Source organism: Sinocyclocheilus rhinocerous, unplaced genomic scaffold (genome assembly GCF_001515625.1).
Source record: "Sinocyclocheilus rhinocerous isolate Xijiao unplaced genomic scaffold, SAMN03320098_v1.1 scaffold697, whole genome shotgun sequence".
Classification (NCBI taxonomy): Eukaryota; Metazoa; Chordata; class Actinopteri; order Cypriniformes; family Cyprinidae; genus Sinocyclocheilus; species Sinocyclocheilus rhinocerous.
Genome location: NW_015664033.1, coordinates 2055708 through 2067507, shown reverse-complemented (window position 1 = coordinate 2067507; position 11800 = coordinate 2055708). Strand labels below are relative to the sequence as shown.

At 39.8% G+C, this 11800-nt stretch overlaps 2 protein-coding genes across 3 annotated transcripts; both read right to left on the bottom strand.

Moving 5' to 3' along the window:
• Window positions 1-4257: 4257 nt before the first annotated feature.
• Window positions 4258-6973, bottom strand: LOC107729435 (RUN domain-containing protein 1-like). Its single transcript, XM_016539920.1, has 3 exons — window positions 6970-6973; window positions 6806-6901; window positions 4258-6719 (listed from the first exon to the last, which is right to left on the bottom strand). The coding sequence occupies exons 1-3, from the start codon at window positions 6971-6973 to the stop codon at window positions 5848-5850; spliced, it is 972 nt and encodes a 323-aa protein (XP_016395406.1). The 3' UTR covers window positions 4258-5847.
• On the bottom strand, window positions 6946-11239 carry LOC107729555 (RUN domain-containing protein 1-like). 2 transcript variants are annotated; one of them, XM_016540115.1, is made up of 6 exons: window positions 10597-11239; window positions 9442-9450; window positions 8882-9040; window positions 8550-8748; window positions 7955-8050; window positions 6946-7870 (listed from the first exon to the last, which is right to left on the bottom strand). In XM_016540115.1, the coding sequence occupies exons 1-6, from the start codon at window positions 10975-10977 to the stop codon at window positions 6999-7001; spliced, it is 1716 nt and encodes a 571-aa protein (XP_016395601.1). In that variant the 5' UTR covers window positions 10978-11239; the 3' UTR covers window positions 6946-6998. The 2 variants fall into 2 exon arrangements, with proteins under 2 accessions (XP_016395601.1, XP_016395603.1); XM_016540117.1 differs by lacking the exon at window positions 9442-9450.
• Between the last annotated feature and the right edge of the window lie 561 nt (window positions 11240-11800).

Below are 11800 nucleotides of genomic sequence, written 5' to 3'. Positions count from 1 at the left end.
TTTTTCTTGCAAATGCAAGTTTATATCTCCTAATTCGGACTTTATACCTCGATTTAACTCAAAAATAGTGAGTTTGTCAAATCTGAGGGGAAAAGAGAGAATGACGAGTTGTTTTTCCTTATTAGAATTGTGAGATATAATCTCGGAATTGCGAGAATAAAGTCATAATTTTGAAATATAAAATCAAATTTACCTTTTTTTATTCCATGGCTCCATAGACTGCCGCTTGAAAATTGTCATTTTCTGCCTCCAGATAGGCTCCGCCCACAAAAAAACGTCATCCCTGTTTCGGATCTGTAAGACTATCGCACGCTCTAACGTCAATTTCGTTGAATAACAATGCTTATCGCTGGGTGACAAGCTCTTGTAATAAGCGGAGAACATTTTGAAAATGACATCTAATCAATATAATTTATAATCTTTTTAAACCTAACTATTTTGTACCCTATCCGTGAAATTCTCTAGCCGTAAAGGCTATCTCTCCCGGGTTTTCTGCAACCATGATGAGAGCGCATCATGAATGTTTGCAAACCTATAATTGGTCTATAAGACAGCGTACCATAGAGCCATGATATATGATATATATATATATATATATGACTTCTAAAAAAAGGAGTTACATAAGAAGTTACATAATAGTTTCTTAATAAAGCTATTAACATATGTTATATCCTATAATGGACTGTAGAAACAACGGCATTGTTATACATTCCAATGATTAAGGTTGCGAGGGAAAATATATGCAAGTTACTCCTTCCAGTATCCACAAACATGAGGAACTTTACCAAACTGAGAGATTGATTGCTTCTTTAATACACTATTTTGTTGGCAAAACAAAACGTTTTCTTTGAATGTTTTTTTTTTTTTTGCCTTTCCGTATCTCCCATAAATTCTTATGAAATTTGGCACCCCACTTCAGGTTTTTTCCAAGGAGACCAATGCCATCCAAGACCAAGGTCCTTGACCAAGGTCATCTAAAATAGGGTTAGGTATAAACTAAATATACAGTTTTCCAAACTGGCAATTCAGAATAAGTTTAAAATATATTTTTGGACCTGGATAACTTGCTTTGACAAAATAATTTTTTACTTGTCATGTAGAAAACCACTGCATTACCACTTGGCTATTTGTTATGCAGCGTGTTATTACAGTTGTTAATGTTGTTCACAAATATTTTACGTGATGCAACACTCTGAATGATGACACAATGCGAACAGTTACTTCAAACCAGACAGAAGACCCTAAACACCCTTAAGAACATTGTTTTGATGACAATAATGAGAAATTAGAAACACATCAAGCAATATATGCAACCAATTCAAAAACTAGTATCATGACTCAAGTAATAATACAAGATAAGAATCCAAAACCAACAGAAATAAGGCAAGGACCACTTTGTGAAATTTTTACAGATTTATTTGTGAAACCAATGAAAACTTAGAACCGGAGCTTCTGGAAGAACCATTTGTTCTTGCCCGTCTTGTACCTATAAAAGAAAACATTCACTATCATCAATGTATCACCACATGTAGGACAATACATGCTTATCATATTGAATGTATCAAAGAAAACAATGTCCAGTGCCCAACAAGATCAAACTGTTCCTACAGTCATCTCTGAACAGAAGCTAAAGTCAGCAAGACTGAGTAAACTTGCCACAACACACTTTTTTTCTGCATCAAATTTAGGACTTCACTAAATTTAGGACTACACTAAAATAAAGTTTTAATCTAGCTCTTAACATAACATGTAAGCATTAATCAATAACATACAATTTAATTGTAAAATTAAGTAGTTGAGATCTGGTGACAAAAACATACCTCTCCTCAAACTTAACCTTGGCCTCTCTCCTGGCTTTGCGCTTCAGAGCAGGATCCCTGAAAACATCCTTGTTGACAACAGTTTTGTCCAGAGGAATGTCAACAGAGTATCTGGATACATTAATTACATTAATTAGACAAATGTACATGATTGAATCAGCAGACTTTGATTACCCAGCTTTTGCAAATACTGAGAATACTGAGTTATTTATATTCTAACAAATAAATAAAGGTAATCGCTTCAGCTTTTGAAAATCATATTATGTAATTACAATTATTACGCAAATAAGTACATTTGATAAACATATGTGGCACACAAAATGAGATGAGAGACAGAGAAACTCTCATTCTGCCTAACATCTCCTTTTGTAAGTCATATGGATAAGAAACAAAATAAAGGTTAAGTGATAAGACGTTTTATTTTCGGATCATTTTATTCACAACAGTCTCTCTTAAAATACCTTATATGGTTATGATAATCAAAACAGTCCTGAGCTAGATCAAGCTTTGATCTCTGCAAACCAAACTATCAATTTAATGAAATTTTTTCCCCACTAATGAAAAGATTTTATCATTAGCTAGCTCCACATTGGAGAGCTGCTTTATAACAGAAAATCAAGTTGCAGTTCTAACTGAAAGTGACACCAACTCTGGTTTTTCATGTTTAATACCGTAAAGCTGCTTGGTTTAAAGTTATCTATTGCATAAAGTACTATATAAATAAACATGACATGACTGGACTTTACTAGAGCACCGAACTGCAGAACTCATGCAAACATCCACATTGCTATAATCAGATTTTTTAGCTTCACAAAACAGCTCGTTATGCTGCTTGATACTGCAAATTGGTGTGTCTTACCTTAGCCGTAAAGGCTATCTCTCCCGGGTTTTCTGCAACCATGATGAGAGCGCATCATGAATGTTTGCAAACCTATAATTGGTCTATAAGCTGCTTGATATTGCAAACGGGTGTGTCTTACCATATTATTTTAATGTCTTATCTTATGAACACACTGGCTTGTAGCGCAAACAGTTTTACCGTTTGCTGCACTTTGTAATTCTTCTCATTATTTCCCTACAGCAGCTAATGAACCGTAAGTCTCGCCCATAGGCTAACTTCTGCATTGAAGAATAAGGTGGATAGGTACAACCAATAAGCATTTATTAGAGGTATTTGCAATGGCTTAAGATGCATCATGAAAGCACCACATCAACAAAACTATGTGACTGTGGGCTTTCTTTGGAAAGCAAAGTGCTTTTATTCTTCATGTTCTCATTCAAGTGATCAAATCACAATAAAGACACTTTCAGTTTCAAATAAATGCAGTTTACTTTCCATTCATCGAAGAATTCCAAAACAAAATGTCAGCACAACTATTTCTAAAATTGACAATATGAAATATTTCTTGAGCAGCAATTGATTTCTGAAAAAAAATCATGTGACACTGAAGACTGTAGGTAATGATGCTGAAAATTCTAATTGACCATCTTAGGAATAAATTACATTTTAAAACTTACTACTATAGGAAACAATTTTTTTTAAATTTTAGCAGTATTTCACAATATTGCCATTGTTTTTGATCAAATAAATGTAGCCTTGGTGATCATAAGAGGACTTGCGTCATTAGAAAGCAAGTGTTATGCTGATGGTACACGGGGCAACTTTTTTTGAGCAATGTTGTTAGGAAAGATTGTTATGTATATTGTTATGTGATCTGCTTATTTATTTTATTTTTCTAATTTATTTACTTATTTTTATGTATCTCTCTCTCTCTTGAATTTTAATTGCTATATTGTTTGGCCATCCTCGAACCCCTGGCTTTTTTCCTTGGCCTATGTTTTTTCACATTTGTGTTTCCTAAGCAAGTGTTTAATATCTATAAATATCTATATCTCTATATCTATATCCATCCATCCATCCATCTATTAAAAAATAGAATGTCTCCTCATTTCCCTGCTCTTGTACATTTTGTACAAAAAAGTAAGCAACACGTGTAAGTAAGTGTAAGTTTCACATATGCGGTGTACTCAGGTTTGGGCAAAAATTTAAGAAATGCCTTCCTTTCGGTTTGTGCGAAGATGTTGATTTAAAATGACAGGAAAAGACATTCTGTGATTTAGTTTCAATTTGGACAACTTCAACGAAAAAAACACGTAATAAAGCGTTTCTCAATGCACAACAAAAGCCCATCATATTATTTTCAAGAAACTTTAATTATTGTATGTACTGTACTGTACTGTATTGTACTGTACTATTACCATAATTACTACTAATATAAATATATTCATTAAATTACATTGTCTAAAGCATCAGAGAGCTGATGAGAAGTGAGAAAATGTGACTGCATCAGATTCATAGAGCATTCAGAACATTTAATCCATGAAATCACTGAAAAGAGACCATCATTACATCCAAAAATGATGGCACAAATTTTATAAAAGGGAATGTAATTGACACCGATTTGAAATCACTATTGAAATAATTGATAGTCTATTTGTTTCTAAGAAGAGGTACAAAGACAATAATAATTTCTTAAATACATTTGATAGGACAAAACAAACGGACATCAAAATAGGCCAAGCATGTATTCAGGCTGATATACTACTATATATATATAAAAAGGGGAAAGCAGGGGGGTTGAGACTACATTAAATAAGGGCTAGCTGAGCAGCCCTAATAAATGCATCACAACCATTCCTCCATATTCCATAAGGGTGCAGAGAAATACACTGAATACAGAATCCATTTCCATGATGTGGGATAACAAACAGTCCCTTCTTACTTGATGAAAGTTTCAGTAAATCAGTATTCAGAGTGGTTTAAGGAATCTGGAATCAGATCGGGTACAGTAGCAGGATACAATTCCAAGGATTGTACATTCAATATTTCAGAGCAGTAAACAAGGATTGACAAGACACAGAAACAGCAGGTATTCAAGCAGAGCCTCTGAACGCTGGCATCACATAACAGGCCATAAATAATTCAGTCAGTGCCAATGCACAGCATATCAGACTCATATTCAGCAAATGTGCTGAATGACCTCATTTCATTCAGTTCACTTGCTGTGCATTTCCTCCGGTAGCAGCGAGCGGGCAGCACGGCCACAAGATGCAGTTTTCTACAATAATTTTTAAGGTGTCACCTGGTTGGAAGGGCCAGGCTGTGGAAAGGAGTTAGGGACAGAAGTGGTTTTCCAATGATTTACAAACACCAATGAACAACTCTTTGTTTGTTCAGAATGACCTGAGTGTGTTGCTTGACCTAAGTGAGGTCTCACCAGCATGCATGATCTCCTCAGAAAGCAATACACTGTTTGAAATGCAATGACCCTTAATAATGCAAATGGAATCCAATCTTAAATTAAAACATCTTATGATTTGTCTGTGAACCACTGCACAATAATGTAGTACAAGCTCAGAAAATGAGTGCATTTGGCTACATAAATTTAGAACAAAAAAAGGAATTAAACCATTAAGTCACTAGTCACTATTTTGTAACTGTCTGTCTCTGTGTGTGTGTGTATATAGAATATGTTATATAGATACTGTAGTGCATCTCAAACATTTGCAATGGCCCTTGAAAAGATTTCAAGTAACAACTCATTCTTCTACATAGTGGTTGATTTTGGTAAAAGCTTAACATAACAAATCCCCTCAAAGGTTATGTAGAGGCAGTTACACGCTCAGGGTCACTAAACTGAGCACATTTCCTTTGTGTTGTGACAAATGCAGCATATTAATCATCATCATCCTCTTCAGTTTAGAGACAAGAGGCATTAGACCCAACAGCAACATTAGAGTCTCAAGAAAGTGCACGAGTTGCTTCATTTCCAATTTTTTTAATTCCAGTGTACTTGTTGATCTGGAAGCATCTTTTAAATTGATTTAAATTCATGTCATATATAATGTTGTTAGTGTTATTTATATTAGTGTAAACGGTGTTATTTTTTTTTTTTTTAAGATTATGAAGGTTGGGAGGGTTCCCCTTTTTTCTCAACCCATCAAAATTCCCATATATTTATTTTGCTTAGAAAGCATCTTTGATATTTTTAAGCTGCCTGACAGCCAAATCTACAGGAAGGCTGAATTTGAGATGGCTGAGGCAGCCCAGGATGCGCAGGGCACCTTCAAAGCCCGTTTGGGCCATGTAGCTCCAGGGCTGGTAGTGTGAGTGGATGAGCATCCCAGACTTACACAGCAGGTTGAGCCAGGACACAAGCCTCTGCTCATTGAGCGCCATGCACACTAAGGCCTTAAACTCAGAGTCCGCACTACGCTTGAATCGTCCATGCTCTTTGAGAACTGTATGGATGGCCCATAACAGAGACTGCTTGGGTGTGACCGTCACAGGACCGCCCCCTACAGGCAAACTGAAGGATTGAGAGAGCTGCCGAGCGGGCGATTCCACAAACGCCTGGCCGTTTTTGGAATGATAGTACTTGACGAAAAGTTCCCAGGGATGCAGGGTCTGGGGAGAAGAGCTGAAGGGCAGCAGGCAGGAAATGGGGGCAAGGACCAGGCTCATACCCTGGGAAGGAGCGTACAGTCCGTGGGCCAGCAGGTCCCGGAGCGCCAAGGCCAGTTCTTTACGCACAGAAGCGGTAAGTTCCTCCCAAGGTCCTCCAGGCGACAGGCAGGCAGAGTAGCTGACCACGTGTTCCTCCTGAGAGTTGGGCTGCTGGCGGGAGGCTTGCAGACGTACGCACTCCACGGCTCCTTCAAGTTTCTGCAGCAGGGGGCCGTAATCTTGAGACTCGCCACCCTGAGAACACACGTTCCGGGGCACGTGGCCCGCGGCGCAACCGAACTGACTCAGTGCAAAGATCTGCAGCACCGCTAAGGCTTTCTGGATCAGCTGAAGCCCGGTTTCCCGCATCCTCTGGGCCTGTTCGGGATCCACTTTGGACAGAGAGAAGGGATTTAAAGTTTCAAGTCTTAACTGTAAATTCCAATAAAAAAGGTATTATGAAGTGAAGTATAATTACCTCGCTTCATCCCTCCAGTGGCTCCAGTGTTTGGTCCGGCAGCATGGGCCTGCTGGCTCTTCACACCATCATTTAACAGAGGGTTCCCCACTTCATCTGAGAGGAGCAAGATCAGGATGGTAATCTAAATATGAAGGTTGGGAGGGTTCCCCTTTTTTCTCAACCCATCAAAATTCCCATATATTTATTTTGCTTAGAAAGCATCTTTGATATTTTTAAGCTGCCTGACAGCCAAATCTACAGGAAGGCTGAATGTGAGATGGCTGAGGCGGCCCAAGATACGCAGGGCACCTTCAAAGCCCGTCTGGGCCATGTAGCTCCAGGGCTGGTAGTGTGAGTGGATGAGCGTCCCAGACTTACACAGCAGGTTGAGCCACGACACAAGCCTCTGCTCATTGAGCGCCATGCACAACAAGGCCTTAAACTCAGAGTCCGCGCTGCGCTTGAATCGCCCATGCTCTTTAAGAACCGTATGGATGGCCCATAACAGAGACTGCTTGGGTGTGACCGTCACAGGACCGCCCCCTACAGGTAAACTGAAGGATTGAGAGAGCTGGCGGGCGGGCGATTCCACAAAAGCCTGGCCGTTTTTGGAATGATAGTACTTGATGAAAAGTTCCCAGGGATGCAGGGTCTGGGGAGAAGAGCTGAAGGGCAGCAGGCAGGAAATGGGGGCGAGGACCAGGCTCATGCCTTGAGAAGGAGCGTACAGTCCGTGGGCCAGCAGGTCCCGGAGCGCCAAGGCCAGTTCTTTACGCACAGAAGCGGTGAGTTCGTCCCGAGGTCCTCCAGGCGTCAGGCAGGCAGAGTAGCTGACCACATGTTCGTCCTGAGAGCTGGGTTGCTGGCGGGAGGCTTGCAGACGAACACGCTCCACGGCTCCTTCGAGTTTCTGGAGCAGGGGGCTGTAATCTTGAGCCTCGCCACCCTGAGACCACACGTTCTGGGGCACGTGACCCGCGGCGCATCCGAACTGACTCAGAGCAAAGATCTGCAGCACCGCTAAGGCTTTCTGGATCAACTGAAGCCCGGTTTCCCGCATCCTCTGGGCCTGTTCGGGATCCACTTTGGACAGAGAGAAGGGATTTAAAGTTACACGTCTGAGCTGAAAAGCAAATATAAAAGTATTATGAAGTGAAGTATAATTACCTCGCTTCATCCCTCCAGTGGCTCCAGTGTTTGGTCCGGCAGCATGGGCCTGCTGGCTCTTCACACCATCATTTAACAGAGGGTTCCCCACTTCATCTGAGAGGAGCAAGATCAGGATGGTAATCTAATTGTATTTATGTTGCTCCAAATAGCCACATCAAACTTAAAGCACAGGAAACCAGTGCAGTGGGCTCTGCAGATAGTGGCATAAAGCTTAATGATATTCACTACTGTTCAAAGGTTTGGGGTTAGTAAGATTTTTTAAATTATTATTATTGATATATGATATTTTAATTTAGCAAAGATGCATTAAATTGAGCAAAAAAAACTCACTATTTAATAAAGAACCCTGAAAAAATGCATCTGTTTTAAAATGTAATTTAAAAAAACAGTAATTGTTAAATTGCAATAACATCACATTTACTGTATTTGATCAAATAAATGCAGCCTTGGTGAGAATAAGACTTAAAAACAAAACAAAACAAAAAAACATCAAAAATCTTACAGACTCCAAACTTTTGAATGTTAATGTGTATTTGACTAAATATGACAAAAATGAGCATCACAACATTGACCCATAAGCAGACCTCCTCACCCTGTATGAAGTTAATGAACATCTCCAGGTCTCTGATTTGTGTCTTGAGCTGCTCAACCAGCTGCTCTTTGACTCGAGCCGGGTTGACTATCTGAGCTATAGCGGCGTCCACTCTCTGTCGGAGCTCCTCTGGAGTGAGGTTCCCAATGTCTTCATTCAGATTCACATCCAGCTTCTTAATCAGCTCATCAATGATCACCTACAGTATTGAGGTGGACAGACACTAAATAAAATACCCCAACATGGTTTTAAGGGTAATTACTTAGACCAATACATCTTCAAATGACTTTCAGAATGATGTCAACAGCATGAGAGCGTATTATCAGACGGACCCTCTGTCTCTCCATGACCACAGACTGAGGCAGTGAGTCATAGCTGCCCTCCTGGTAGGCGAAGCGTTCCAGGTCGTCGAGCTGAGTCTTCAGCTGGAAAATCAGCTCCTTCTGCTTCTTTCTCTGAGTTTCCAAGCGTTCCCTCTTCTCTCTTTCACTCTGCATATTATAAAAACACAAACACAGAGTCAAAGAAACTTTAAAAACCTAAAGCCAAACTTAAAAATATCCAATGTTTACATTGCAGCTAGCTGAACATTTTTGCATATGCTCTGGTGAAGGATAATGAGCTTTTAATTAGTTTGCTTCATTTGGTTTAGCTTTGCTTATCCAATGCAAAGCAATTCAGAATTGCTATACACACAGTTATAGTTTAACTATTTTACATTTACATTTAAGCCTCTGGTAACAAAAATGTAACTGATTAATATAAAAAGAAAAAGAGACCGAACAAAACCAAATCAAGTATGAACTCAATAATATCAGGAATACTTAAAGTAAACACTGAAGTTTAAAGAAAGACTGCACAAGTTCACGTTACACATGTTCATAGTACTCACCAATTCATCCTGCAAGCAAAGAGTGCAGAGGAGGAAATAAGAAGAAAGGAATGCATTTTAAATGGCAGTAACAAGATGCTCCAGCAGGAAGAAACACGGGGAAAAACTAAGTGACCTCCTTGTATATGGTTTAAAGTGATTTTTATGTCAATACTATGTTGATTAGTTGCTTGAATGACACAGAAACAATCCTTTAAACAAAAGAGATGCAGACAAATTGAATGCTGATTCCTGAGGGCATCACAGGGATATTGTATAGGCTGATCATGTGTGAATGAAAGGGGTGTGTGTAATTATGGGTGGGTGTATCACGGGTGCATATTGTTACAGGAACTGTTGCGGACTATTGAAGAAGACTTACTGAAAACAAAACAACACTGATGACACTGTAGATCAGAGGTTTTCAAATTGGGGTCCAATGAAAAGTTTAGAAAGACAGTGTTAAAATGTAAAAAAACATTTTTTTTTTCAAATTAAATAATAATATACAATAAAAATAAGATTACTATAAATAAATAAAAATTAAATAGAATAAAAAATTTGACCAAAATAAGCAAATAAATAATACTAACAGTACAGTGCTATAATGAGTAGAAAAAAAGTAATAATGTAACTCAACAGAGTGTAAATATTTTCCAAATAATAATTTGTCCACAGTGTAATTTGGGTCTTTGTATAAAATAACTATGTAATGTCTTCTAAATTATAGGATGGGGTCCCTCACATGAGGATGGTCATATTTGGGGCCTGTGGTGTCTAAAATATTGAAAAGCCCTGATGTAAATCACATGTAATTGAGACGGTTTCATGCCATTCTCCTACAAAGCACTTGTTTTGAGTCATATTTGAGATTTGGTGAATAAATTGCATCACCTCAGATGTTTCCATCCCTGCTGGGGGGGAAAAAAACCTAAGCCTGTTTTTGCTGGTCTTAGCTAACTTAAACTGGTCTAGCTGGACCTCCAGCCTGGCCAAGCTGGTATTTAACTAGATTGCCAGCTGGTTTCACAGCACCCAACCCCCTCCAAAAGACTAGTCTGACTCTGACCAGACTGAGAGACCAGGTCTTGGGTTTTAGGAGATCTTGGTTTGGTTTACTATGCTTTTTTTCCCTGCAGGGTAGAGATCACTACGACAGAAAACAACGGAACTCACAGAGTTTTCTAGCATCTGAGCATCATGTGCCCTGCAGCCTATGACATGAGGGCATCCTTTGAAGGCAAACTCCTCCAGCTCCAGCAGCATCCTCTCTTTCTCGTCGCTCTGCGCATGGACGATCTGTTTCAGCCGAAACTGCACTTGAGCGAAGTGAGACGTTAACGCGAGGAGCGACGAGTTCAGCTGCTCCTGCTCATCCTCCAGCTTCCTCAGCCTGGATACCAGGTCTGCATCGCTGGACGACACAGAGCCAGCCTGCGTGCCCCGCTTCCACTGCTCATCCTCCGGGTTGGCCACGGCTCCCACCGGCGCCCAGCGCTCCCCGGCTCCCGCGAAGGCAGCTTCGCTGTCGGAAGTGGACAGATCCTCCGTCGACATGTGATTGATAGTTGAGGAAGACAGCCTGGCTGTCCTTTAACCGAGAACAACCTCGACCAACTTAATTGATGCGCAGCTGTTGAACGTGAATTCAGAATATACGCAGCTGCTGCTTTAGCAGGTGCAGCGCAGTGTAACACTTACGTCTTCACAAAACATTGCAACGTAATCGAAGCGACTGAGATCTTGAGGTAATATGGAACCAACAACGCACCAGAGTTCCAACGAACGTGCCGTTCTACCAATATGTTCTATGTATCAACGAATGCGTGGGCAGGATATTTACGTCAGTGCGTCATGACGTCAGATAACCGCACAAGTAAATCGAGGGCTCTACAGTGTGTTGAGCGTTTCTGTCCATATTTACTCTTCCTTCCATTCTCTGTGTGTTTGTTTTAATGCAACGCCCTAAGTGTCAGTGGGTTGGACTGCGTGCCAAACACACCTTTGACTGTTCTGACCCAGCAGAGATTTTTATTACTGCCATCATCATGGCACCATCGACCAGGGGTGCGTTTTCCAAAAGCATTGTTTGCTCAGTCATTCTTGAGAAGTGGGACAAAACAAGAAAATTAAATTGAAGGTGATAATTGTGTTAAATACATTCTATTATTAATCCCTCATGACATTTAAAATTGAAAATATTTTTATTTTTTAAAGCTAATAGCAGTTACCATTGCTGGACCTGTTTTGTCCCACATCTCAAGAATGACTGTGCTAACTATGGTCGCGAGTTCCATTGAACTATATTGGTAACAAATAAACTTGCGACAATAGTTGCCTTTGGGAAACGCACCTTAGGTTGATTTGGTAGATCCCAACT